Genomic DNA, 27,254 nt, shown 5'->3' on the forward strand with positions numbered 1-27,254 from the left:
TTAATGTGTAAATTTAAGTAGCTTCCCATGTCCCTTTTAAAAAAAATATCCAAGGGTACAGTATTCTTAATAGGCACTTTTACACTGCATGAATGGTGGTCAAAATCTTTTAGAGTAAACTTTCTTAAAAACAGACTAGGAATTAACTCCCATTAACAAACGGACACTTTTTTCTTTTTTTAGCAGGCAACTAAAAAAATGCAACTGCTCTTTTAAATTGTTTCCTGTAGAGAAATAACAAACGAGAAAAATGTCTTTACTCGGATTTTCATAGCCATTGCAAGTTTAAACATCTAGGAATAGCACAATTTATTCATTTTTCACTTTTTATCTGGAACAATCCCACAACCCGAGAAAAACATCAAACACACTGTGTATATCAAAAATAAGCTTGAAAATATCAACTTTCCAATAAGCGAACACCTCTAATTAACGGACAGATTTTTGTGCACCAGGTGGACTACTGTATACCATCCTCGTTCCCGGGTTTTTTGAATTCTTGATATGAGAGACGACGTCGAAAAATGGGTGTACTGTATACCTAAGTTTCGTATAAAATAAAAACTTTTTAAAGTTTTTAAGAAAGTGGTTTATAGGAACCAACTCTTGACAGAGTTGTTTCAATACCGTTGTTTTTGCCAGTGCCAGTCCTTTGTCCGTTAATTACAGGTGTCCTTTTTAATACAGCAGGGCAATCAATTCGGTTGCTGGTTTTGAAGTTTAGTATTTTCTAAACACAAACTTAACGTTTTGGATTGGACAACTATAAAAGAGTTGCAAAGGTATTAGTCGAGGCCGCAGCCGCTTGGGGAGAGGCGTGATCACTTTTCCCTCCACCTCATCTCTCAATTCTTTTTATTTATGGTTAATAATATGACATGAGAGAAACTCTTGTGCAAAGAATGTGTTCTTAGTCTCCTTAGAATCCTGAAATTCTTCCCTGGTGCGTCGCCAATAACCCTCCTCTTCAGAAAATCTCGAGCGACAGTGGTCCTAAGTTAAAATATCATTTATGAAACCGTGAGGGAAGGTTCAATGCAAGCGGAAACTAAATGGCTTGCGTAAGCGGGCCTTGGGGTTAACTGCGGGTGCCGAGCGAGAGAAAAACAACAACAAAAAAACAAAGTAATATGGCGGCAGCTTTTTAGTGGTTTGGTATGGTTGTGATCAAGGTATTTTTGCAACTGGAATTTTTCTCGTTTTTCCCGAAGCTAGATAAATAATCACTGGTAAAATTATAGTTAATTTCATAGGCTAACTGACTAAATAAAGGTAAATGCACAGTTAGCTATAGCTTAGCTAGTTTAGCTAGCTAGCTCTGGGGGCTAGCTACTCATCCTTCTTTAGAGAGACACTGCTGGGGCATTCGTTTGCAGTGGTTAATTTTCGCGCGTGAGATAAATATTTGATCAAGTATTTTTGAAAGAAAAGTCTGTTTTTATAGCAGTACACTTTAATCAGGTTTGCTAAACATTTAGGCTACCTGTGAAAATATATGCACTACATATATATGCCAGCTATAATAGCTATATTATAACACAGCAGTTTCGTATTGGAAAAAAATATCTTAGTTAGCAGTTTTCATTTACTACTGTATTACTTTACTGACACTGCTAACTAAGCGTGTACTGTTAATATGGTGATTCTCTAAATTAGAAATTAAAAGATGGAAGATTAATTAGGTACCTGGTAAATCAATTTTTAAAACCTAGTTCAACCTATTTAGATTGAACCGATAAATATAGTACCTTCATAAATGAATCCACTTTCATATGATTTTGCAAAGAAGCATGTATTATGCTTTGTGCATTCTATTTAAGAATATTAAAAATTTGACAATATTTAAAGGTTACCCACCACTTTAGATAGATAGATAGATGTGCATATTTTACATGGCTAGCCTCACAAATATCGAGGGATATACCCTGTCTATTATTTCCAGGAGGGGCCATGGCTTAGATGGAGAGTCCTAGAGTATTTAATGCTCATTTTGAGCGACGCAGACCCAATTAGGGCCCGCGCTCTACTAGACAACTCCCGGCAACATCCAACGGCCCACACAGTGTGCCGTCTTCCCAATTTCCCTCACATGGCTTGGGTTAACCCGGGGCTATGGTAACATTCACTCGCCCATGTTGAATCACCGTCAAGAGGAATCGAACCCCGGTCTCCCGCACAGAGTACGAGAGCTATAACCACTAATCTACGGCGCCAAACAAACTTATATCAACACACTCATATAACATTAGTATTTATGAAAAATATCTGTTTTAGGCTGATTTGCAGTTGTTACAGAGTATATATATACTAAGATGAAGCAAAAAAAGTTAAACAAGCTACAAGCATGCAAATTCAATTGTCACCTTAAATCAGAGCGGCGATAGAAATGCTTTTTAAATCGCATTTTAAAAGTTTAAAAACGAATAGTGGCATTTAATAGTTGTGAACAATGCTTCTCGTATGTTTCTTAGATTAAACGCGCTGGAATCTTTTTAAGTAATTAAATCAACAATACATTCTCGCGCAATGTATTATAAAACTTTGTGAAAGTTTTTTATTATTTAATTACTTCACGCTAATACTTAAGGGAATAGCTTATCAATACATTTACACAATGCATCTCGCTATTAGAAGAAATATAATTGCTCCAATATTTCTTCGCGAGCGCATTGTTTTTTCACACGCAGATATAAACTCGCAAAACCCTTAAGGGATTTAATTATAACAAAAGACAAACGACTGCCGTCCTCCACGCAAAGGTGTGATATTAGTGTGTACGCGGTAGATTACATTCAGACTGTACTGTAATGGTCGCTGGTTCAAATCCCGCTCGGTCTAAGTTTTCACTTTCGGCGATGGAGATCACCCCCACTTCTGAAAATTATATATATATATATATAAGTCAGCAGAATTTTGAGTATGGACATTTGGTTTGTTGTTCTATTTGAAATATAGTTGCTGTCAACATAAATGAGGGGCATAGCAACTTTGAAACCTTTATCACTCGACCCTTTTATATATAAAACTAAGGCACTCATGAGCAATGAAATGACAAAATTGAATTAAATCAAAATAAGTTTTAAAACCAATTTAATATGGCACAGGAGAAGTGACTGAAGTGGGGAAAAGGGTAAATTTATATTATATATACTTTTTTGTTTAATTCTAAATATGTCATGAACATTTTAAGATTAACTTCATGGGAGTGGGAGGTAAGTATGATTATACAAAACGTGTTTGCATCTGTCTGTGACAGGCAAAGTGGATGTGTTCATTTTCCTTTGATGTTGCTGGAAAAGTTGTGTCTCAAATTTTAATTTTTTTCACGTTATGGCGCAAAGTCTATATAACTACTTTAACGTCAATATCTTATTTTAAATTGATAAAGCTATTACAGTGCATTTAAAATTTGTGGCCAAATAACTTTGAAAGAGGTGGTGACGTTAGTCATTTTTCACTGCATGGGTTACTGGGAACCACCTGGTACCAATTTGGGTGAGTTTCCTAAACATAGGTTTCGGAATTCGTTTTAGAACAGACAAATTTATGACGTCATCAAAACACCTTTACACCACGCTATTTCCGTAACCGTTTGTCAAAAGTACATGATCTTATTTTCTTGATCGGCATTTCAAGATCTATATGATAAAGGGAACAGCTATACAAATTTCTAGAAAAGAATTTTTGTGTTTTGGCAGGTCCTATACATTATTTTGATCAGTGTTTCAAATTATACATTACATTAAAAGTAAGATAAACTGCTGTCGAGTATTACACACATGGTGCCATTTTGAGAAGTACTTTATTTGTAAATTTTTATATGGTAGAAGTTGTCATTAGATAAGTTTTAAAAACATTTTTTCAGGAATACAATTCCACAGTACCAGGACTGTAAGGGAGACTTATAATAGAGTTCAAGATAGAAAGGAAGGGGAAGCTTTGAGGAGTACATATACTCATCCTAGACCTCTTTTTATATGTATAGTAAGATTTGTAGTGCATTTTTTCCATTTTTTCTTTATTTTTAGTTAGTGATAGTGGCCTAATATTTTTTAGGTGATAGATTTTTAGACAAACTTAGTGAATTAGTAAAGGTATTGTACAGCTGTGTTAAGTTTTATATTAGTTTAGGATGTACAGCCCACAAGTACTTTTCCTTTTATGTTTTTAATTAGGACATTTATAATTAGTATACTACCTTTTACACAATACCTGGTTATAATACTGGACTTCTTAATCATTCATACCAAATTACAGAAGCAGAACTTATTCCTATATCAGGGAATTATTTCCATGTTAGGAAATTATTTTTGAACCCAAACTGTTGCTAGCAATACTGTGAGTTGTAGATTTTATTTTCAGTATAATAAAATGACTGCAGACAATTCAACCAGAGAACTAGTTTGTTGCACATCGGTTGTGAAGAATGATCAAGAGGAAATGACTTTGTATAAAGCTTGCAAGCTTGGTGATCCTGATCTTGTGGAAAGTCTGCTTAAAAGTGGGGGAAATGATGTGAATTTGTTAATTGATGGATGGTCATGTCTGCATGAAGCCAGCATGCATAGATGTCAGTTTTGTAAAATAACCAAATTATTATTGGAACATGGTGCCAATGTAAACATTCAAGATAACTTAGGGAACACACCGCTTCATATGGCCATTATATATCACTGTAAAGAAAATGCAAAACTTCTCTACGAGTACAAAGCAGACATTCATCTCAAAAACAAAAATGGTAGTTCATCAGTTGAGGTAGCTAAAAGTCTTCAAGATAACGAAATCCTACAAATTTTAAAACAAAACGTGATTGTGGAGAAAAAAAAGAAACCTAAAAAAGAAACTCCGAAGGAGAATTCTACGTTGAAGTTACTGGATATATATAAACACCATGTTCCATCACCTCCAATATTGAAAAAAAGGAAATATGAATTTGATAAAGATGATGTGCCAAAAGTGAAGAAAGCCAATGTTTCTTTTAAAGAAGAATAGGATGTCTTAACAACTTTTTTGTTTTGTTTTACAATGCTTTTTTGTATCTTTGTAAAAAGTTTATGTTTTCACCTTTTTTATGGTGTGTGGCTTTCCTGGTTTTCTTGGTCTTCTTACTGTTTTTTTAAATTCTGTTAACAAACTTATTTTTTGTTTAACCATCTTTTAAAATGGTACATGTTTGAATAAGGGAGGCATGCTGTGCATAATCACATGGATGTACATTTATATTTTTGATGATAAATGATCTTTTTACTTCATCTAAGATCTATATTACATAAATAAATTTATTTATATATACTCATATTTAATAACAGCAGTTTATAAATGTAGGGTAAAGGTTTTTAGAAGAATAATGTATATGCTAAGAATTTTTTTAAGAACAAACAAAGTGAATTATGGTGAAGTAACAATTTTAAGGAAAATAAAAAATAGCAGCATTTTAGCTGCAGTCTTTTATTTTTTATTTTATTTTGTTTTTGGTGAAGATCTTTCTGTGTTACTTTCATGATGCACTTTAGAATTTTTGTTATAAAGTGTATATATATATATATGCAGCAATATTTTTTGTAGGTAGAAAAAACAGGTATTTTTGTATCCACTTGTAATAATTAAAAGAATGCCAACTAAAGACTTATTTTTACTTACTTTTGGTAAAATAATTGTAGGGGTAAAAAATGACTGAGGAAGTTGTACCACCCATTTCAATTTAACAACCCCATATCAGAATTTTGTTGAAAATCCACCCCCTCCTCTTTTTAAAACACCCAATATCCAAATTGTAAAGAATTTTTGGTAGAATTGTAAAATTAAAAAAAAAGGTTTATATTTCAAAAAAGGCTTCAAAAACATCATGAGGAATATACATGTGACACAACAAATAATTCAACTTTCTCATAAAAGAAGTCAGAATTTGATGACACAATAAAATCAATTAAAGGAGAACTAAAATCTCTGTGTCTCATCGTAGTTTTGATATGCTCTAAATTACATCAATTATACTATAATGCAACCACCACTGACACATTGTATATAAAAATGTGCTGTCACTGCTGTAGGAAATATGGCTAAAGTTTTTTTATCCAGTCTGTTGTATATACAAGAGTTTAAATTGTTAAAGAAAAAACAGCATTTTTGGTTTTAAACAAAAAAATGCCTTTTCCATGCCTTACTTTTGGAGTTATGCCTTAGGTCAAGGCTCTTTGATCTTTGAATTACTTAGCTGATTGATTAGAACTCAATTTTTTTTACCCCCATAGTATAGGCATCATATAACCGACCCTGGCTCTTTGGATCAAGTTTGGTTTGTTGTTTGTTGATTTATTGTGACAAAATTAAATTAAACACACAAAAAGCTTTTCCTGAAGTGATGTATCTATTTTAATCAGCATTCCGCCACACTGTAGCAGGGAAAGTTGCTTATTGAGGGAAAAGTGTCATTGAAATTGATTTGAAGTTAAATGGCTGCTAAGTTAATTGCTTAAGTTTTCAGCAAAATATGAGACCTGGACCCTAAAAAAAATGCTTTCATAGTCTTTTTAAACAAAAGAATGTTTTGTTTTTACAACCTATTAAAAGTATGATATATAGTGACATTATGAAAAATGAAAAAAAATATGTTTTTTGTCATTTTTCCTGGCAAATTCGCTACTTGTACTGTTATCAATCAATAAAATATATCAAATAATTCTCCCAATTTTATTTTTTATGGTATTGACCAAAGAGAAGGTACCTAGAAAATCTTATAGTGAACAATATTTTGTTTGTCATTGCAGTATGCTGGCTGTGAGCCAAATATTTGTTATAGTGACTTACATGTGCTAGCAAATTAAGGGCTATCTTTAAAATTTTCCTCTTCTGTCTTGATTGTGTTTAAAGTAAGTATGTCCATGACTGTATTGTGTTTCTATTACTTTATTGTAAATCCAAACCTATTCTCTAGACAGCCTAAAAATGCCAACTGAACAAGCACAAAATTCAGAAGCTTCCAGGAGAAGGAGAAAACGATTTATTTTTGGTATATTTGTTTTGCTTTTAGTGGATATTATCTGGGTAGGATCTGCTGAAGTCAGTGAAGAAATATTTCATGAATGTGAATTTAACAAGCCATTTTTTACTACATACTTTAAGACTTCAATGTTTGCAGTATATTTGTTTGGTTTTTTGTTTATGAAAAGATGGCATTACCAATGTAGACATTCTTTTACAAATTCCAAAACGTCAAAGCGTATTTTGCAAGAAGTGGAACGTGTATCACGACGTGAAAACGAGAGAATTGCTGGCAGCATGCTATCAGCATCTGAAAACGCTTCAAGATGTTCAAGCCCTGGAAACTTTACACCTCCAAGGTATGAGAACATGACAGATGATGATATAAGCCTTACAGAATCAGAAGATGTGCAAGATCGCAAAGTAAGTTTCAATCATGTACGAGAGGTTAGATCACTTGCGGATAAGCATCTTGAAGCACAAGTGTTAGCTCGCATGTCACAGAACTCTATTGATGAACTCCGATTGCTTCTAACAGTGGTTACTAAAAAACTAAGTCTTCTGGACACCATGAAGTTATCCATCATGTTTGTTGTGTTATGGACCTTTGCAACGTTAATGTATCAAGAAGCACTGGCACACACTTCTGCTGCTGTAACAAACATTCTCTCATCTACATCTGGCATTTTTACCTTGCTTCTAGCTGCAGTATTTCCATGTTCAACTACAGATAAATTTTCAGTTTCTAAACTGCTTGCTGTCTTGTTGAGTTTTTCTGGTATTGTTTTAGTTTGTTGGGCAGACCCAAGTCGAAGTGAAACAAAGTTAAATTTGGGGGAGATCTATGCACTGCTTGGGGCTTTTTTATATGCTTGCTATTTAGTCATGCTGAGACGAAAAGTGGGTGATGAAGACAAACTTGATATTCCATTGTTTTTTGGATTTGTTGGGCTTTTTGGTGCCCTTTTGTTTTGGCCAGGATTTTTTATTCTTCATTATGCAGAGCAAGAGGTATTTGAATTACCACATACTAGGAAAACATGGGGGTACCTAGTTTTAAATGCTGTAGTGGGCACAGTGTTGTCTGAACTATTGTGGCTTTGGGGATGCTTTTTGACAAGCTCCTTAATGGCAACACTGTCTCTTGGTCTTGTGATACCATTGACAATGGCATGGGACATGACAATCAACAAAATGAAATTTTCTTGGTTGTTTATCGTTGGTGTTATTCCTGTGTTTGTGGCATTTGTTGCAGTTAGTGTGTTGACTCATTTTGGAGAATGGGATCCAGTAAAAGACCTTTTTTCAAAACTGTTTTGTTATACGAAACGCAGCAACGCAGGTGAAGAAAGCAAATCTCTTCTGCAAGATTCCAGTTCTGAAAGAAAAATAACTGAACAGCATCCAGTGAATTAAGCATTGGATTGATTTCTTTTGTAAAAATTTTATACTCTTGTCTTTTTTAGATACAGAGCTTTAAGAATTTTTAATTTTTATCAAAGAATTTTTGCACCATTTGATTTGATGTAATTTTTTGTATTCTTTTTTTAAAGGTTTCTTGTAAACTAGTACTGAAATAACATCAATTCTTTTGAATTTATTTTTAGCTTTTTTGAAGATCATGTAAAGAGTATTTTTTTTCATGGAAATTTGCTCTTATGACAAAGTTTATTGCTTGAAGTAACATACTGATTGAAAGTATATCATTGGAAGTTTGTGATATTATAATATTGATGATTTAGGCTGTTACATCTTGTTCATTTTATTATAGTAAATTTATTATCAATCATCCTAAATGCTTCATTAAGTGCCCAGCAAGTTTATTTAGAAGCTACATCAATGTTTATAGTCAGGTAAACCTGAAGTATTTTTTTCTTGCCTTTGATCTTGCTCAAAAAGAAATTTGGGCGGGTCATTGAAAAAAAAAATTTTTTTGGTCAACCTAAGAACAAAGAACCAAAAAATTATTTTTAATTGTGAGGGGTTGAGATGTTATTAAAAGTAAGCCCCTCCCATCAAATATTTTATGTTATTAATGCAACCAGCAATAAATAAAAGTGTCATTGTCTTTTCCTTATTTTCTTAAAATCTTTTCTGTAAAAATCTAGCTTGCCGGAATGACAAGAATTGTTATGAGTTAGTTTGTTGTGCGACGATGGCTTGCATTTGAAACACAACAAGGAAATGTAAAAGTAAATAGTAAACTTTTGAAATTTCATTGACAAAACTGTTGTCAATTTCCGTAATTTATTTAGTTTGTAGAATAAATTAATATTGTAAATATTGTTATAAATTTTGCTGAATTATTTTTTTCAAAAGTGGATTTATTGTGATATAAATATAAACTCATTGTTTGGTTTATTGATGTGTGTGCTCTTAACGAGATTTTTTCCCCCAGGGATTGGGGGATAGCACCAACTTCCAAACATTGGAAGCTACAACTAAGAACACTTTAATGGCATCTAGTCTACATTCGCACATACGTGAGAGCATTTTGTTGTCATTTTTCATTTTCTGCAATGATACAAAAGGCAATTAGCAGCAATAATAGTATGTTTAATTTTTGTTTTTTGTATATCCTTATTAAACTCTTTCTATTTTCTAAAATAAATAAAAACAAAGCATTTAAAAAATACAATAGTGAGAGGACAGCACAAATAATATGCATCATTGACATACAGACAATTCAGCTAACAAACATGAGTGAACTCACACCTGATCAGGTAAGAATGTCTTTGCTAAGTTGGATCTAGTTATTTTACCCTGTCCCGTTGCTTGTTAAGTTGTATTCCACAGTGTCAACTTCCTTGCAAGCAAAATTCCTAAAATAAAAATTTTGCAATCATGTAAAATTGACATGCAATATCATTTTTCTATTCGAGAAAACTATTGTAAGAGTGACTTTGAAGTGCATGAAGTTGTTTTTCCTATATTCTGGTCTGCAAAAGACACGCCTACAAGTTGTTTTTGGGCAAGCAATTTTTTTTAAACTTAGAACTTTCAATACTTTCCAGCTCATTTGTCATACTTAATTCCCACAATTGCCAGACTCTGAGTCAAGGCATTTACGAGGGCTAGATGTGATATATTTCAAAAGTTTTAATAGTATAATTGTCATTTTATCTCAAATGTAAATTTTTAAATAGATACGTTCAAGAAGGTTAGCACGGCTTGGTGGTAACAATTTAACACCAACAAATACAACTCCACAAAGAATAATTAATTCACAGAATGGAGGAGGAGGGTTAGCTTTAGATTTTGCATCACCTACTACTCAATACATGGATACTGTTAGTCCTGCTTCTAATAATGCTTTATATGGTAGGATGATTTTATTTCTGAAAGAATTTAATTAGTTTAGCCCTTTGTAAATTATATGCATGGTGACAAGCATGCACACAATGTGCAAGTATTAAACATGCACCTAACGTGCACATGAAGATCCAATAGTGTACATAAAATAACATGTCCATGAATATTGAATTGTAGACTAGTAAAACAATTTTAAATTTATTTAAATATGGAAAAATATTTTAGTCTAGTAAGGATGATGATAAAACCATTTTATCGTAGGAGTTTTAACATAATATTAATTTTGAGATCATTAATTTTAAGCTTGTGTCTAGAAAACATTTTTTTTGTTAGTTTTTTATGATATTAAAAGTTGCATAAGAATGTTAAAAAAACCCAGGTTAAGGTTAAGTTCATTTCTATAATGCATGAATGACCTGTAAGAGTTAAAAAAACATTATGTCGATCATTAGCATGCATGACGTAGAGGCTAATTTTGCTTCTAAATATTTTTATCTTGTTATCCATATTATAGACAATTATTTTGATGTGCTATGTGTTTTTTTAGGATCTTCTCCCGCCATGCCTAGTTCACTAGATAGTGGGTATAGCTCTCAACCTATGGAAATAGAAGATAACATTAGCAAAATTGTGGCTGATAAAAATAACTTGAATAATAAACGTCCCTTTCTTACCAATACACCACCAAGGGACGGCAAGCTGCTTCGCACAGAAGAAAAGGTATAAAAAAACAATTCGTATTTTTCAACGGTTTTAAAAAGCAAAAAAAAAAATGACTTTTTTGTTTCATCATCATCATCATCATTCTCGGCTTAACGTCCGTTTTCCATGCTAGCATGGGTTGGACGGGGTATATTAATGACCCTCTTCCAATCTGATCTAGACTGTGTTAGATCTAAACTCAACTTCCTCTCTATCAAGTCTGTCCTTATAACCTCCTGCCAAGTCTTTCTCGGTCTGCCTCTGGGCTTTGCCCCAGGAACTATCAAGTCTCTACACTTTCTTACCCAATTATCCTCCTCCATTCTTTCCAAGTGCCCCAGCCAATTCAATCTTCTTATCTGGATAACATCTTTAATTCTACGGAGACTTAGCCTGCTTCTTAGCTCATCTGAACTCTTTCTGTCTCTCAGACTGGCATTACACATCCACCTAACCATTCTCATATCATTCCTTTCTAAACGGTCAAGATCTTCCTGCTTCACTGCCCATGCCTCACTACCGTACAACATAACACTTCTTACACAGGCCTCATACAACCTACCTTTTACCTCAATTGACAGGACTCTGCTAGTCAATAAAGGAAGTAACTCTCTAAACTTTTTCCAAGCAGAACCTATCCTGCAAGTAACACTTCTTCCAACACCCCCTTCACTGCCCAACATATCACCTAAGTAACAGAAGTTCTTAACTATCTCTAACGAGCCACTGTTGTACATCATTAAAGCTGGAAATACTTCATTCTCTATAATCTCACCTTTGCAACGCTTGCATACAAACTGTATGCCAGCTCTTAACCTTTCACTAATACTACTGCACTTCTTATGTACCCAATGCTTGCAAGTCTGACAAAAAATTGAGTTGCTACCAACCCCTTTCCTGCAAACTCCACAAGGCCACTTTCCAACTACAAGGTCACACTTGGCTGCAATGCTACTTATCATGACTTTAGACTTTGCTGTGTTTACCTTCAGCCCTTTCTCTTCTAGTCCTTTCTTCCACTTCTCAAACTTTTCAACTAATTCTTCCATCGACTCTGCTATGAGAACCAAATCATCTGCATACAATAACTCCCATGGACAACCTGTTCTGAACTCCATCGACAGCGCTTCTAAGACTAGAATAAACAACAAAGGACTAAGTACAGAACCCTGATGTACACCAACATTTACACTAAATTCATCACTAAGTGAATCGTTAATCCTGACACGACTTCTAGCATTGCTGTACATAGACTGAACCATCATAACTAGCCACTCATCCACACGTAATTTTCTCATAGCCCACCAAATAACTTTACGTGGCACTCAATCAAAAGCTTTCTCTAAATCTACAAAGGCAAAATAGAGATTCTTTCTCTTTCCTAAATACTTTTCCTGAAGCTGTCTGAGTAAAAATATTGCATCTGTAGTGCCACGCCCTGGAACAAAACCAAATTGCATCTTATCTATATCAATTCTTTCTCTAAGTAACTTATCAATCACTCTTTCAATAACTTTCATTACTTGATCAACCAACTTCAAACCTCTATAGTTACCCCTTTCTAATGCATCACCCTTGCCCTTGAAACAATTCACTATTACACTCGACTGCCACTCACTCGGAATAACACCATCCTTTATAATCTGGTTAGCAAGACTTGTAATAAGCTCAACTCCAATATATCCAGATGCTTTTACCATCTCTGCAACAATACCTGATACTCCTGCAGCCTTGCCAATCTTCAATTTCCTAATAGCCTCCACTACCCATTCTGTCTTGATCTGCATAGCTGGCCCTTCTACGACATCATCATCAGACAAATTATCCTCGTCCCAATCAAACTCAGTGTTAAGCAACCTCTGATAATGATTCTTCCAAGCTACCCTTTTCTCCTCCTCTGTGCTAGCCAAAACACCTTCATCATTACGTATACACTTCTCACCTACAACATCTTGATTAGTCTTCTTCATTTGCTTTGCTATCTTGAATACCTCATTGCGCTGGTCTTCCCGTCTTAACACATCTGCAAATCTGTTTCTCTCTGCTTCCGATTTTGCCTTATACACTGCTGTACGAGCGCGACGCTTAGCTTCTAAGTAAATATTTTTACTACCACCTGACTTCCACTCTTTCCAAAGTTTCCTCTTTTCCTTTATACACTGGTCAACCTCATTATTCCACCACCAGGTCTGTCTATGTCTAGCTGGTCCTTTCGTCCACCCACAGGTATCATCAGAAGCTTCTAGAAGACAATTCTTCAAAGTAGTCCAAGTACTTTCAACATTGTCACTATCACATTGACTATTGTAGGCTAACTGCTGAACTTTTGCACTAAATTGTCTTGCTACAATCTCTTCCTTCAGCTTCCAGACTTTTCGACGGGGCCTGTACTTTCCCTTGGCTTCTTTGACACTCTTCAAGATAATATCACAAACCAGCAACCTATGCTGGGAAACACACTCTTCCCCCGATATAACTTTCACGTCCTTCAGCACTTTCTTGTCTGACTTTCTAACCAAAAAGTAATCTATCTGTGTCTTACAACCACCTGACTCATATGTTATCAGCCTACTCTGTCTCTTACTGAATGATGTGTTGCAAACCACCATGTCCGTTGCCATTCCAAACTCAAGCAATCTCTCCCCTTCCTTATTTCTGCTCCCAAATCCATAGCCTCCATGCACACCTGTGCTTGTATTATTAATTTATTATTATTAAATGCAATGTTATGCATACATTTGCTTGCTAAACTAACTGGAAGGGTTCTTTTCATAATTAAGTCCAGTCGTTTGAAAATAAGAAGAACAATTTAAGTTATATCAAATAAAAAAATCCCTTTCTATGTTACTCAAAGTTGGATAAAAACGTATTTCTTGGACTTAACTTTTTAAGCTTTGAAACTAAATGGTTTAATGATTTGAAAACATTGTCTTATTCTGATAGCACTTGCACATCATTGTTAATTGCACAGCTTTTATTTATGAAGTTTTGTAAGATTTTTTGTTTTACATGGTATCAATATATAGCTAGGAATTATTAATTATTGTACTTTTAAATGTATGTGTGTAGCTCAGTAACTAAGTTAAAGTAATCAATCCTTGTTGTAATCCTGTTTTTTTCTTTTTGAATTATTTAATGTGTATTATTTTCAATGAACCTCAGCAACCCTACAGCTATAGTGTTTACTGTTTGAGAATGGTATACCTTGTCACTGTTAGATAATTGTGTATCCTTGTTTATTTCTAGAGTGCAATACCAGTTCCTTTGTCTGCAATTTTAGCATCCATAGGTCGCATTTTTCTTGTAAACTTACGTGAAACCGGCAATGATGATTTTACCTATCACCAAGATATTGCAGAACAAATCTATGAGCGGGATAGTAGTAAGATTTTTGATATGAGTTAATTATATCTTTTTTACAGTTGCTTGTAAATTAAAAAATTGTCAGTTTTTTTTTTTTAAATGCAGGTTCTCTTTTATGAAGTTTTAAATGTTAAGAATCTTCTATCCCTAGTTTTAAATAGTTTTCATGTAGAATTTCTTCACACTTTTTTTAAGGAATTCTTATGTGAAGTTATAGTAGCAATAATGACTTTACCGATGTAAAGAATGGATATCTATTGCTTGAAATAAAAATGCTTGCCCTCTAGTTTTTGTGTTAGTAATTTAATTATGAATTAAATTTCTTATTTTAAAACCTTAAACATTATGTTTCCCACTTCTTTATAAACGTGTTATTAATAAATTTCTTTTTTAGTTCGTACTGATCTAAGTTTAAAGGATATAATTCAACAAATTCTCACTATGCAAATTATTCACACCTCTCATCAGTTGTCTACGACAAACTCACCCATTGATACTGATATTATCATCCCACAATCTTTACCGACTGGAAGTACCTTGCCTGATTCTATGAATCCCACCAAAGCCTTGTCAGAAACAGATATAACTGATAAAGTTCACGAGCTATCAAATGTGCCATGCGTACCTAAGTTGAAAATTGATTGTTCTTCATGGGAGTCAAGAACGGCTGTGTTTAAATATTTGCTTGCATCTTTTTCACGTGTCTCATCCGAAGAGATAATGAACCCAAAGGTAAAAACGGTTTGTTGTATTGTATTCTTGTTTTTGCTTTATTTTGTAATGTGAAAAATCCAACAGCATGTAATAGTGAATTGTTTCAAGGGCAAGGGTGATGCATTAGAAAGAGGTAACTATAGAGGTTTGAAGTTGGTTGATCAAGTAATGAAAGTTATTGAAAGAGTGTTTGATAAGCTACTTAGAGAAAGAATTGATATAGATAAGATGCAATTTGGTTTTGTTCCAGGGCTACAGATGCAATATTTTTACTCAGACAGCTTCAGGAAAAGTATTTAGGAAAGAGAAAGAATCTCTATTTTGCCTTTGTAGATTTAGAGAAAGCTTTTGATAGAGTGCCACATAAAGTTTTTTGGTGGGCTAGGAGATGATTGGCTACTTAGTGGATAAGTGGCTACTTATGATGGTACATTCTATCTACAGCAATGCTAGAAGTCGTGTCAGGATTAACGATTCACTTAGTGATGAATTTAGTGTAAATGTTGGTGTACATCAGGGTTCTGTACTTAGTCCTTTGTTGTTTGTTCTAGTCTTATAAGCGCTGTCGATGGAGTTCAGAACAGGTTGTCCATGGAAGTTATTGTATATGCAGATGATTTGGTTCTCATAGCAGAATCGATGGAAGAATTAGTTGAAAAGTTTGAGAAGTGGAAGAAAGGACTAGAAGAGAAAGGGCTAAGGGTGAACACGGCAAAGTCTAAAGTCAAGATTAGTAGCATTGCAGCCAAGTGTGACATTGTAGTTGGAAAGTGGCCTTGTGGAGTTTGCAGGAAAGGGGTTGGTAGTAACTCAATTTTTTGTCAGACTAGCAAGCATTGGGTACATAAGAAGTGCAGTAGTATTGGTGGAAGGTTAAGAGCTGACATTCAGTTTGTATGCAAGCGTTGCAAGGGTGAGATTATAGAGAATGAAGAATTTCTAGCTTTAATGATGTACAACAGTGGCTCGTTGAGTTGAGAACTTCTGTTACTTAGGTGATTGTTGGGCAGTGAAGGGGGTGTTGGAAAAAGTGTTACTTGCAGGATAGGTTCTGCTTGGAAAAAGTTCAGAGAGTTACTTCCTTTGTTTACAAGCAGAGTCTTGTCAATTGGGTTATAAGGTAGGTTGTATGAGGCCTGTGTAAGAAGTGTTATGTTGTACGGTAGTGAGACATGGGCAGTGAAGCAGGAAGATCTTGACCGTTTAGATAGGAATGATATGACAATGGTTAGGTGGATGTGTAACGCCAGTCTGACAGACAGAAAGAGTTCAGATGATCTAAGAAGCAGGCTAAGTATCCGTAGAATTAAAGATGTTATCCAGATAAGAAGATCGAATTGGCTGGGGCACTTGGAAAGAATGGAGGGAGATAATTGGGTAAGAAAGTGTAGAGACTTAATAGTTCCTGGGGCAAAGCCCGGAGGCAGACAGAGAAAGACTTGACAGGAGGTTATAGGACAGACTTGATACAAAGGAAGTTGAGTTTAGATTTAACATCAGATTGGAAGAGGGTCATTAATATACCTTGTCCAACCCATGCTAGCATGAAAAACGGACGTTAAGCCGAGAATGATGATGATGATGATGATGATGATGATGATGATGATGATGATGATGCTTGACTGTCCTTTTTGTACCCCACTTTTAAGGTGTAAATTGTCTATACATGATGTTCTATTATGTCTATATATTATATCTATAATATCTATAGGCTTATATCTTAGGTTGTATCTATAGGCTTAATTAATTTTAAATCCTTTTCCACAGTTTCAGTCACACCCCATTTGGTATAAAGCTAAAAAATATAGATTTAACAAGTTTTTGTTTAGAAAAAATATCGATCTTCAAGACAAGTCAGAGAAATTTACTATCACAAAAACTGTGTGAATTGTTTGTAATACATTCCAGGAAATTAAGAAGGCAAAAATTAACACTAATTTAGAAAAGTTGCATTAGTTAAATGCCTCTATTTAAAGTGCAATTTAAATGTCCATGAAGTTATAAAAGTTGCTTAGCTAAATTAAAACCTGTAGTTGATGTTGAAATTATATCTTTCAATTTTAATACAAAAATCTTGATACGGTTCACTCACCAGTTCACTGATTTAGTAAACATATTAAAAAAGACAAAAGAAACTGGTTGTTTGTGAATCATTTTCAAAATAAAGATAAACGTAACTTCTGATTTGCGTTATTCTCAATGCTTTATTAAGTCAGTTGAGCTAAATTACATCAAGCATTATAAGCATTCACATTAATTTCCTTTGTGTTAATATTGTGATAGTTAATTTTGTGCTGCATTAATTTCCTGAAGGATTATGTTACAAATTATTTGTAATACCTTATATATTTTTAACATTTTAGCGAACTTCAGATGAACGTTGGAAGGAGACGTTAAAGAATATTCAAAATATCTGTGTCAAATACTCATTGTTAATATTGCAGGGAAAGCTTGCTAAAAAAAGGTTTGTGAAAAAAACTGATGTATAGGGAATATGAAGCCCACTAAAAAAAGTTTATATTGTAATTTTTGTTGTGTTATGGTTTGAAACTAGGTGTCAGAAATTTACCGTTGTATTTTTTATGGTATTTATTTATGTTGTTTCTTTTGTTTAGAATGAAAAATGCCAGTAGCCTACTTACTCATTTTCTATTGGAGGAGCATGACTTTTTACCAAGAGAATTTCTAACAAATCTGGTGCAGCTAACAAATTCAAAAGATGGCTGTCTTAAAGAAGTAAGCTGTGAGCTTTTTTATGTTAACCAATACCACAACGGTCATGCATTCTTTGTTTATTTCAATGGGTGGTGCTACTTTTAAAAACAAAGTAACAGTGACTTTATTTTATTGTTTAGATTTTTCTGCCTGTCTTATTCTCACTTTTTGAGAAAATAAACAGTTGTACATTAGCAAATGATAGTTACAAGAAACCTTTAGCTGTAAGTCATTTATTTACTTAAACTTAAACTAAAAAACCAATTTCTATATGTGTGAAAGTTTTTAAAATATGTTTGCTGTTTTAAATGCTTTTGTTTTTAGGCTCTAAGCGAGTTATGTGAAATAAAAGGTTCAACCTCATCTCGGCCTATATGTGGCCTGGTATGTCTAATTGAATTGTCTATTCTAGAAAACAGTATAAATAATGTTCTCTGTAATAATTGTTCTCCATAATATATGTTCTCCATAATAAATGTTCTCCATAATAATTGTTCCACACATAATAATTGTTCTCCATAATAATTCTTTCCCATAATAATTTTTCTCCATAATAATTGTGCAAAATGATGCTAGGGTATAGGTATTAATAATACTTGTATAATGTTTTTTTTAATTTCAGTTAACAAAACTTAACAACTGGTTACCTGAACCAGTGTCTAGAGCAGGTGGTCGTGAAATACAAAGGTTGTCCTATTTAGGCCCATTCCTTCAACTTTCTGTTTTTGCGGATGAAGATGTAAGTTCTGTTTTAAAAGAATCCTTTATTTTTTTAAAAAAGCAAATTATGTTCTATTTATATCTTTCGTTTATATTTTTAGCCAAGAGTTGCAAAAAAATATTTTCCTGACGGAAAACCTTGGTCTGATCATGCTCAATTGATACGAACAACATTAAGAGTGTCATTACAACATGTCCGTGTAAGTGTCTCTTTAAATGAACGGAATAGACAAAAATGCAAAGCAAAGTAACTATTGATAATAGACAAATAAGGTTTCTGCTCTTAAATGAAGGCATTGTATTTTACAGTGCAACATCAAAACCAGTCAGTATATATTTTATTACCCGACTGTGACTCATCTGAAAAATAAATTTTTATTTGTAAATAAAAAATCAAAGCTTAAGTTGTTATTTCCAAGTTATCAAGGAAGAAAAAAACCATTTTCAATGTTGATACTTTCAAAATTTCGGATTTTAAGTAGACGAAGTATACAAGTACACAAAAAGAATTGAAAAGATTGTTTATGTGAATTGAAATAAGAAGTGTGTTATGTCAACCTGTTTTTATTTGTTTAAGTTTTTATGTTACCATTTTAATGGCTTCCCAAACCAGTTAGTGTGGCTCCATACAAAACCTTGTTATCCATAAACCAATTAAATCATCATCAGAATCAGTAAGGTAATAACCATTAATACAAACGATAATAAGAGCATTATTACAACATTGTTGTGTAACACTGCCTAACCTAAAAAATGGTTTGTGTTGAGGTATTGCTATTAAATTGTTGTCTTTAGTAGGATTAACCAAAACAACCACAGATTTTTTGCTGTGCCAGCTCGACAATAATTCAAGACAAATTCAAATTAATATAAAACCTGAGTATATCTGGACGCTATACGTCGCTTAGTCCTAAACAGCAATGTGTTTCATCATCCAAATTTCCATACCTATACTTTGCATTGGTGTTCTATATCACTGTAATCTTGTTCAAAATAGTTTTGGAAAAGCAACTTCCTTTCCCCTTTTCAGTGTTAGTTAGAAGTTTTTTGCAAAGTGGTAGTATTTCTTGGGACCAATCAACACAAAACCAATCAGCACATAATCAACGCTGACGGCAGTGAGATAGGGGACACACTCTGAATTATAATGACATTTTTGATTACAAAACCCCTTTTTTTTGAATTGACTCACAGACAAACAGCAAGTGTTATAATGTAAATGTATTTTATTGTTACATTTTTATTTTAGTCTGAAATGTTTAAAGTCGTTCATAGTATATTAGTATCACCAGATGTTCGAGAGTCCTGCTTAAACTATTTATCTGCTGTTCTAACAAGAAATGCTAAAAAAGCACAAATTCAGGTAATTACAACTCTAAGGGTTTTATATATTTAAGGAAATTTTCCCTGCACCTTACTAACCATCCCTTTAATTTGTGAATAATTTCAGGCTGATGAAAAGCTTCTTGCTACAGATGGCTTCATGATGAATGTACTGTCTATTCTGCAGCAGCTTTCTGTTAAAGTAAAACTAGAAAAAGTATGCATCTATGTGTAAACATGACGTCATTGTTTTACGTCTTTTTTTATTTTTGGTTAAAAGGTTTTTTACTTCTAACTTTTATATTTAGATTGATAAACTGTATTTAATGAATCCTCAGTGCAAACTAGATATGACAAATTTTTCCACAATAAAAGCTTCTAAAGAAGAAATGGAAGAATGGAAGAAAAAAATAGGTGTGTCCATGATTGAAAATATTATGATAAATTGAAACTCTTTCCTCTAATACCATGTGCTTATTAAGACTTGCATCATTGTGACGGGCATCGATATGCGCAGAAGTCTAATTGATTTATTGTAACTTTCACTTTCATTGTAACTTTAACTTTCAAGAGTTTATACAATGGAATACTTTGCTATGGTCATTTTCTTTTTTTTCCACAGAGAAAAACATAGGATGGACTGAACCAAAATTTCCCACGGAGTGCTTCTTCTTTACATATTATGCTCATCACATATCCATCATCCCATGCATGCGGAAATACATTCAAAGAATGCGTGCTATAAGAGATATCAACAAGCTTATAAACGAATTGGAATCACATGAACCAGAATGGAAACATACCTCACTAGCAGCAAGAAACCGATTACTGCTGAAAAAATGGAAAGAACAAATCAAGGTAATTATGCTGCATCAAGCTGTCCATGAAGTTCTCTTAAATTGTTTACTGCAATATATAGTCTTGACATTTTGAACTTGCAGACACAAACCGAGTATTGATTTTCTTCTCTCATTGATTGAAAAACAAGGCTTTAAATTTGTACTGTAGATGATTCTTTAAAAATAATAACTTTCTAAGGCATAAAAAGCCTAGAATATACTACAGAATAGCAGAATATTTTAAAATCATGAAAGTCTCTTAAAATAGCTGTAAATACTCTAATCATACATCAAAGAAATTTCTATTAATGTTTTGACTTAATGTCCTTTGAGACCTTATGTCACATGAAATCACTGGTTTGTTTGTTTTGGAAGTAACATTAAATTACTAAAGCGCAAATGTGCTGCGGTTTTATTTTCTTACTTCTGATTTAGACATTGGTTGAACAAGATGCATGTGCTGTAGCTGGGCTGGTGGATGAAAGTTTAATGAGAAGATGTTTACGCTTTTATAGTAATGCTGCAGATTGGCTACTTGATCTTATAACACAGGGAAAAAGAGAAGCTTCTACGTTCCCCTTACCTAAGGATGTACCATTAGAGTTTGGAGGCTTGCCTGATTACTTCATAGAAGATTTTGTTGAGTTCTTGCTCTTTGTTGATATGTATGTGTTTTGTACTTTTTGTTGTGTTCACCGTCTATTAAAACATAGCCTAAGAAAATAACCAATGGTATTCCTTAATTTTAGTATGACAAATGTGTCCCTTTAAATATTACTGTATTTCTTGCTTACAAAGCAGGAAAATGAATTTTCATTAGTAAAAAAAAAACATCCTTTCTCCGAAAAATTTTGGTACATGTGTATCATAAATCCCTCAGGCAATTTAGATGTACTTTCAGGCATGTATGAAGCACTCATAAAATTTGAATTTTACATGTGCTATTGATAGCATGTATACATGCTTTTTCTATAAAAAAAACTTTGTATAGAAGATTACAGAAGATAGCACAAACAAACAAGCAAAAGCCCAAAAAGTGTATTTGTTCTAAAGAAGTTTTTTGTCACAACGTGGGGAAATTTAGTATGAGTGAAATTTATACAAAGATGTATTCCAAACATTTTTAACATGATGAACCAATCATAGTTTTTCACACCAATGTCAAAGTCGATCATATTTCTAGGTTCTCTGAACACTGAAAGTTAGTCAGCTGTTATGTGGAGTTTTACTTTAAATGAAAGAAAAAACCCTCAAAGTCGATCATATTTCTAGGTTCTCTGAACACTGAAAGTTAGTCAGCTGTTATGTGGAGTTTTACTTTAAATGAAAGAAAAAACCCTCACTTAAGCATTTAGTATTCAAGTTTACATCGTACATGAAACACAAGGTCACCAAATTAAACGAAATGATTTCGTAAACACGAATTACCAGAAGTGAGGCTATTGCATAATGTTACAAGTGCAGTTTGCACAACCCTCATCATCAACATTCTCGGCTTAACGTCCGTTTTCCATGCTAGCATGGGTTGGACGGGGTGTGTTAATGACCCTGTTATGAAAAACTCTATGTACACACAACCAGACTTCCATTGAGATTAGGATTTTTTTTCCTGGTGAATCTCATTTCGGTCTATGTAAACGCTACTTTAATTAACTTTAACCTGTTTTTTGTTGTTCAGACACATGCCACAAATTATGGATGATGTTTTGCTGGAAAGCTTTATTCCGTTGATGATTATCCTGATATGTAATCACCACTATATAGCCAATCCATATTTGGTGGCTAAACTTGTTGAGGTAAGCATTTTTACAAATTTTTCATAAAACACACAAACATGAAACACAAATATGTTTTAGTCTTGTAAATGCTGCTTCTATTCCGTCTGCACTATGCAAAGTTGATGTTTGGTGCCTTAGTCAACTTTTATGTAAGCTGCCAAATTTGAGCAACCATGTAATGTACTCTCTGGTGCCTTATAGTCTCCAAGCCTTGCTTAATAATTTTCACCCTTGATTTCTTCAAATACTTAACCACATTTTTTGGACTTTTTCTCCTCTAGTTTTAAGCCAGTGGTATAAAATTTGTATAACCAGATTAAAAATGTTAAACACCAGATTGAAACTATAGGATATCTCACTAATATGTTATTGTTGTTTATAAATGTATATTATACCTCTATATTGCAATTGTGGTTCTTTAATTTCAGTTGTTATTTGCAATGGACCCTTCACTTCAGCCTCGTGCCAGAACTCTGTATGAAAAGTTTGCATCAAATACTATCGGTGAACTTTATCTTATGCAAGCTCTTATCAAATTTTATTCAGGTACCATGACTTACCTTTATCTTGTTTTTTTGAAATATCTTATTCTAAATACGTTAGTTAGACGCTATAGCTTGTTATTTTACAATGGTGAAGATTTTCTAGTAATAATTACATGATCCAGAGTGCAATTTGCAATTCAGTGTTGATAAGTGGTAGAAGGAAAAAAATTTTTCATAACTTACCAAGCAAAAATTAAGAATGATAAATTGCCTTCGTACCATGTAATTATGAGTTGATAGAATGATTTAAATAGGAGAAACAAAAAAATAATCCAAATCCAAAATTTAAGAATAAATACTCATACTATGTCTTAAATTTCTAATTTTTTTCTTCTACTTTTATAATTCAGTTATTTATAGTTATAATTCAATTTCATTTATTAAAAAAGGTTTTTCAATAACTCACAGTCATTCTATCAATTCTGGGGTGTATTAGCTTGTATCATTATTTTATGATACAGGCTTCACTGAATTCTTGATTAGGTCAGATATTGCTTTGTAATCAAGCATTGCACTGACCTTGCATTATTTAGAAAAACATGTTTCATTAATCTCTAGCATTCACTTAAAAATATTGTTATCTTTCGTGAAAATAACACTAACAACCAATAACCACTAACGCTTTATGTTTAGACGTGGAAACAACAGGCAGCTCGAATGAGTTTTATGATAAGTTTGGAATTCGTTATCATATTTCAATAATACTAAAGGGTCTGTGGAAGAGACCCATGCATAAACTAGCTATCATTAATGAAAGCAGGTTAGTTTAACTTTTCTGAACATAAAATTAACATTCTGCTGCAGTATTAGGTAAGTAGGTTATTGAAGTGTCCTTAAAAAGGAATTTAAAAAGAATGAGAGTTTAATAAATAAGTCAAGTAATTTTATTGTGTTTTTTTTTAATTTGACAAAACTTTTTGGGGTTTCTGTTGGGGGCAACCTAATAGCCATTCAAATATCATTTTAGAACTGACAATTTCACTCGCTTTATAAACATGCTAATCAACGATACAACGTTTCTGCTGGATGAATCCATTGACACATTAAAAAACATCCATGACACACAAGAACTCATGTCCAATAAAGTTGAGTGGGAGCAGTTACCACGAGAGATTCGAACATCTCGCCAACGACAACTTGCAACAGATGAACGACAGTGTAAATCATATTTAACCTTAGCTACAGAAACTGTTGATATGTTGCATTACCTGACATTAGAAATTAAAGAACCATTTTTTCAAAAGGTAAAAATTTATTCAATGTGCAGATCCAAGATTCAAGACAGTGGATATACGTTTATGTTGATTTTTATATGATCTTGTTTATGTTTCATATTTTACTCTAGGAACTTGCACATAGGTTATCTGTTATGTTGAACTACAATGTGAAACAATTTACTGGTGCTAAGTATCAAAATTTAAAGGTAATTGTTTTTTTGCTATATGTTGTCTCTACACTCTTCGTTTATACTAATCTTTTGACAACAAGACAAAATAAAGCAATAGTGTTTGCTTGGTAAAGTGTGTGTGTTTTTAAACAACATTTTTGCATTGTCCTTTTTTTTACATTCTTTTTTAGCATTTGATTTTCACGTCTCCTAAAGTCCTTATATTTCATTTTTATATATTATTTTTAAAGGTTCGCAATCCAACGAAATATGGTTTTGATCCTAAGAAGCTACTTGACAAAATCACTGACATATACATCCATTTGGATTCTGATGAATTTGCTGCAGCAGTTTCTGAGGACGAGGTAATTGAAGAAATTTTCTAATCTTCACCTGAAAGGTGCAGTGGTTTAATAAGAGACCTAAAGTATATTATTGATGATAGTAAGATTTCAAAACTGTTTTTGATTGGAGTATTGTTTGGATTATTTGGGATGTAACGGTCAGTTTATTTCTCTGGTTATTTTATTGTAGCTGTTTTATCTTTTACTTAGAGATCTTATCGTAAAGAATTATTTGATGATTGTATAAGTTTACTCCAAAGAACGAACCTAAAAACTGAGGTAACTATTCCAAAAGCTGGTTTTTTTTTTTTTTTGCTAAAACGAAATTTTAAAATATGATTTTTTTTTCAACTTCTTTTCTTTATTATTGAAGATATTATTTCGGTTTGTCTGTTCAGTATTCATATTACTGTGGAAAGTTTATCGTTTCTTGAACATGATAGTTTAGTAGGCGACTTTTATTTTCTTTAGTTGGAAGTTAATAAATTGATAAGCTTTGCACAAAGAGTGGAAGAAATTACTGTTGAAAATAATAAAAATGCAATGGATTTAGATGATGCTCCAGATGAATTTAGAGGTTTATTTGTTTGTTACTTTTTATATATACAGCTCAAAAATCATTTGCATGGCTTTATAAGCTCACAACAACAGTGTTCATGTAGGGATGGCAAAATCTAAAAAACGTATTTGTATTTTTCGAGGAAAAATGAGGAAATCTAGGAAAACAGGGGAAACTTAGGGAAAACTCAGAAAACATTTTTATCACTTTTTTGCTGTAATTTTTTTCATTGACATCTGAAAATGTAATTGCATTACACCTGTCATTATGCTTTCATAACATGTCTGAAGTTTTGCATTGTTATTGCAATGCCCATGTTGTGTTTTCGCTTTGTTGGTTTTTTTGGACTCCAAGAAAATCATACAAGTATATCAGACTTAGGAGAAATGGTAGTATATTTTTTGATTCCATAACCGAGTGAAGATTTTTTAAGAGATCTAATATTTTTCCACAAAATTAGAACTTTTAAAATTCCATTCTTATGAAGCTTGTGTGTAGAAAATTTACGCATTATAAAGATGCATTTCTGTCAGTGACAGTGTATATAGAATCGAAACAGTAAAAAACTTATTTAATGCCCCACTACAACTTTAATATTCTAACCTGTCATATAATGTTGCTGCTTTAATACGAATTACTAACAACTCTTTTAACACTCCTTCAAGTTTTTATTAATATTTTAGACCCCCTGATGGATACTGTTATGCTGGATCCAGTGGAACTTCCCAGTGGTACCATTATGGATCGATCTGTTATTAATCGTCATCTTTTAAATTCGAACACAGACCCTTTCAGCCGACAGAAGCTTACTGAGGATATGTTGAAGCCTGGTAAGCAGTGATGTGTTTTTGTTTTGAATACCAAAACAGATACAGGAAGTGTGATTTACCATAAACTTAAAATATTTTGTCTCGTATGTTATATCATGTATCGCATATCTCTCTTAGGATGAGCCTTCACTTTTTATATTGAATAACGACATCACATATCAGGTGTCTCAAATTTCACAAATTCAAATATCTTTATTTTAGTTGATGATCTTAAGACAAGAATCCACAACTGGATAGCATCCAAGAAGAGAAAATAAATTTCTTTACATGGAATATTTTTTTTGTGTGTATATTACTTGGAATCTTATATTATATGTTATGTGAAAAATAATTAAAAATTTCGAATGTTCTTATTATATATGTATAATCCAAAAGTCAAATACAAATGTTTTTCTGCATCAGACAAACAGGTAACGCCCAATCAGCTTCGTTTTGGAGTATAATCTTTCTACTGGTTTATTTGCGCGTTTAAATACAGCCTTAAATTCATAAATAGTTTAGAGTGTAAGCTGGCCTTCACGGTAGATTTTATTAATCGTAAGGTCAGATCTCACTTTAACACATTCTGCGTTAGTAACTTCTTGTGTTTGCTGCAAAATAATTAAAGCAAGGCGTTTTATGGTATAATGTAAATGTACCCTTCAGTGATATTAGTGTAGATTTAGACACTGAAGCTATGGAGGCGAACGTTTTGTATTAAATCTGTGGAAGCGGTATGTAGATGTTAAAGTTGGGAATGATCTGCTTGATTTCGTGTTTATCTTACATAGCAAAAAAAAAACGTTGTATATATATTTAAACTATATCTTTTGTCTTTATTATTATTTGACTATTTTGGTGAAAATAATATAGTTTTTTTTATCAAAAAAGCCTTTTGCTTTGCTTTGTTATGAACCTTTTATATCTGGGCGTATCACGCATTTCTCTTTTTTTAGTGTCTTACATTCTGTACTCCACTCAATTATCTAGGTGTTCATGTGTAGACCAAAAAATTTGGTTATTGTATATTATTTTTATTCTTGATTCGTTTGCTGCGATTCCATGGGGATAAGCTGCGATCACGCTAAACTTGGCACTAAATTATTTTTAAAATGCGAAGATTTGAATTTTGTAATGTATTGTTCTACGGATAAGGCTATTTT

General features: G+C 33.0%; 4 protein-coding genes across 6 annotated transcripts in view; 3 read left to right on the plus strand and 1 right to left on the minus strand.

The window, feature by feature from the left end:
* The window catches only part of LOC130641392 (tyrosine-protein phosphatase non-receptor type 11-like), a 76,043-nt gene that overhangs the window by 30,704 nt on the left and 18,085 nt on the right, over positions 1–27,254 (minus strand). The window lies entirely within an intron of this gene.
* On the plus strand, positions 1,113–6,562 carry LOC130641397 (protein phosphatase 1 regulatory subunit 12B-like). The gene is made up of 2 exons (XM_057448185.1): positions 1,113–1,172; positions 4,363–6,562. The coding sequence occupies exons 1-2, from the start codon at positions 1,158–1,160 to the stop codon at positions 4,990–4,992; spliced, it is 645 nt and encodes a 214-aa protein (XP_057304168.1). The 5' UTR covers positions 1,113–1,157; the 3' UTR covers positions 4,993–6,562.
* On the plus strand, positions 6,903–9,342 carry LOC130641393 (solute carrier family 35 member F5-like). The gene has a single exon (XM_057448178.1). It carries the CDS (start codon positions 6,946–6,948, stop codon positions 8,395–8,397), a length of 1,452 nt encoding a protein of 483 aa, XP_057304161.1. The 5' UTR covers positions 6,903–6,945; the 3' UTR covers positions 8,398–9,342.
* Positions 9,574–26,450, plus strand: LOC130641388 (ubiquitin conjugation factor E4 B-like). The gene is made up of 26 exons (XM_057448169.1): positions 9,574–9,704; positions 10,128–10,302; positions 10,841–11,013; positions 14,242–14,377; positions 14,753–15,090; positions 17,436–17,536; positions 17,688–17,808; positions 17,928–18,011; positions 18,112–18,171; positions 18,410–18,526; positions 18,609–18,707; positions 19,757–19,870; positions 19,958–20,047; positions 20,139–20,244; positions 20,453–20,688; positions 21,105–21,334; positions 22,348–22,465; positions 22,876–22,993; positions 23,626–23,752; positions 23,960–24,236; positions 24,338–24,415; positions 24,631–24,744; positions 24,934–25,002; positions 25,195–25,300; positions 25,966–26,112; positions 26,314–26,450. Exons 1-26 carry the CDS (start codon positions 9,681–9,683, stop codon positions 26,367–26,369), a joined length of 3,414 nt encoding a protein of 1,137 aa, XP_057304152.1. The 5' UTR covers positions 9,574–9,680; the 3' UTR covers positions 26,370–26,450.

This window comes from Hydractinia symbiolongicarpus, chromosome 4 (assembly GCF_029227915.1).
Source record: "Hydractinia symbiolongicarpus strain clone_291-10 chromosome 4, HSymV2.1, whole genome shotgun sequence".
Lineage (NCBI taxonomy): Eukaryota > Metazoa > Cnidaria > Hydrozoa > Anthoathecata > Hydractiniidae > Hydractinia > Hydractinia symbiolongicarpus.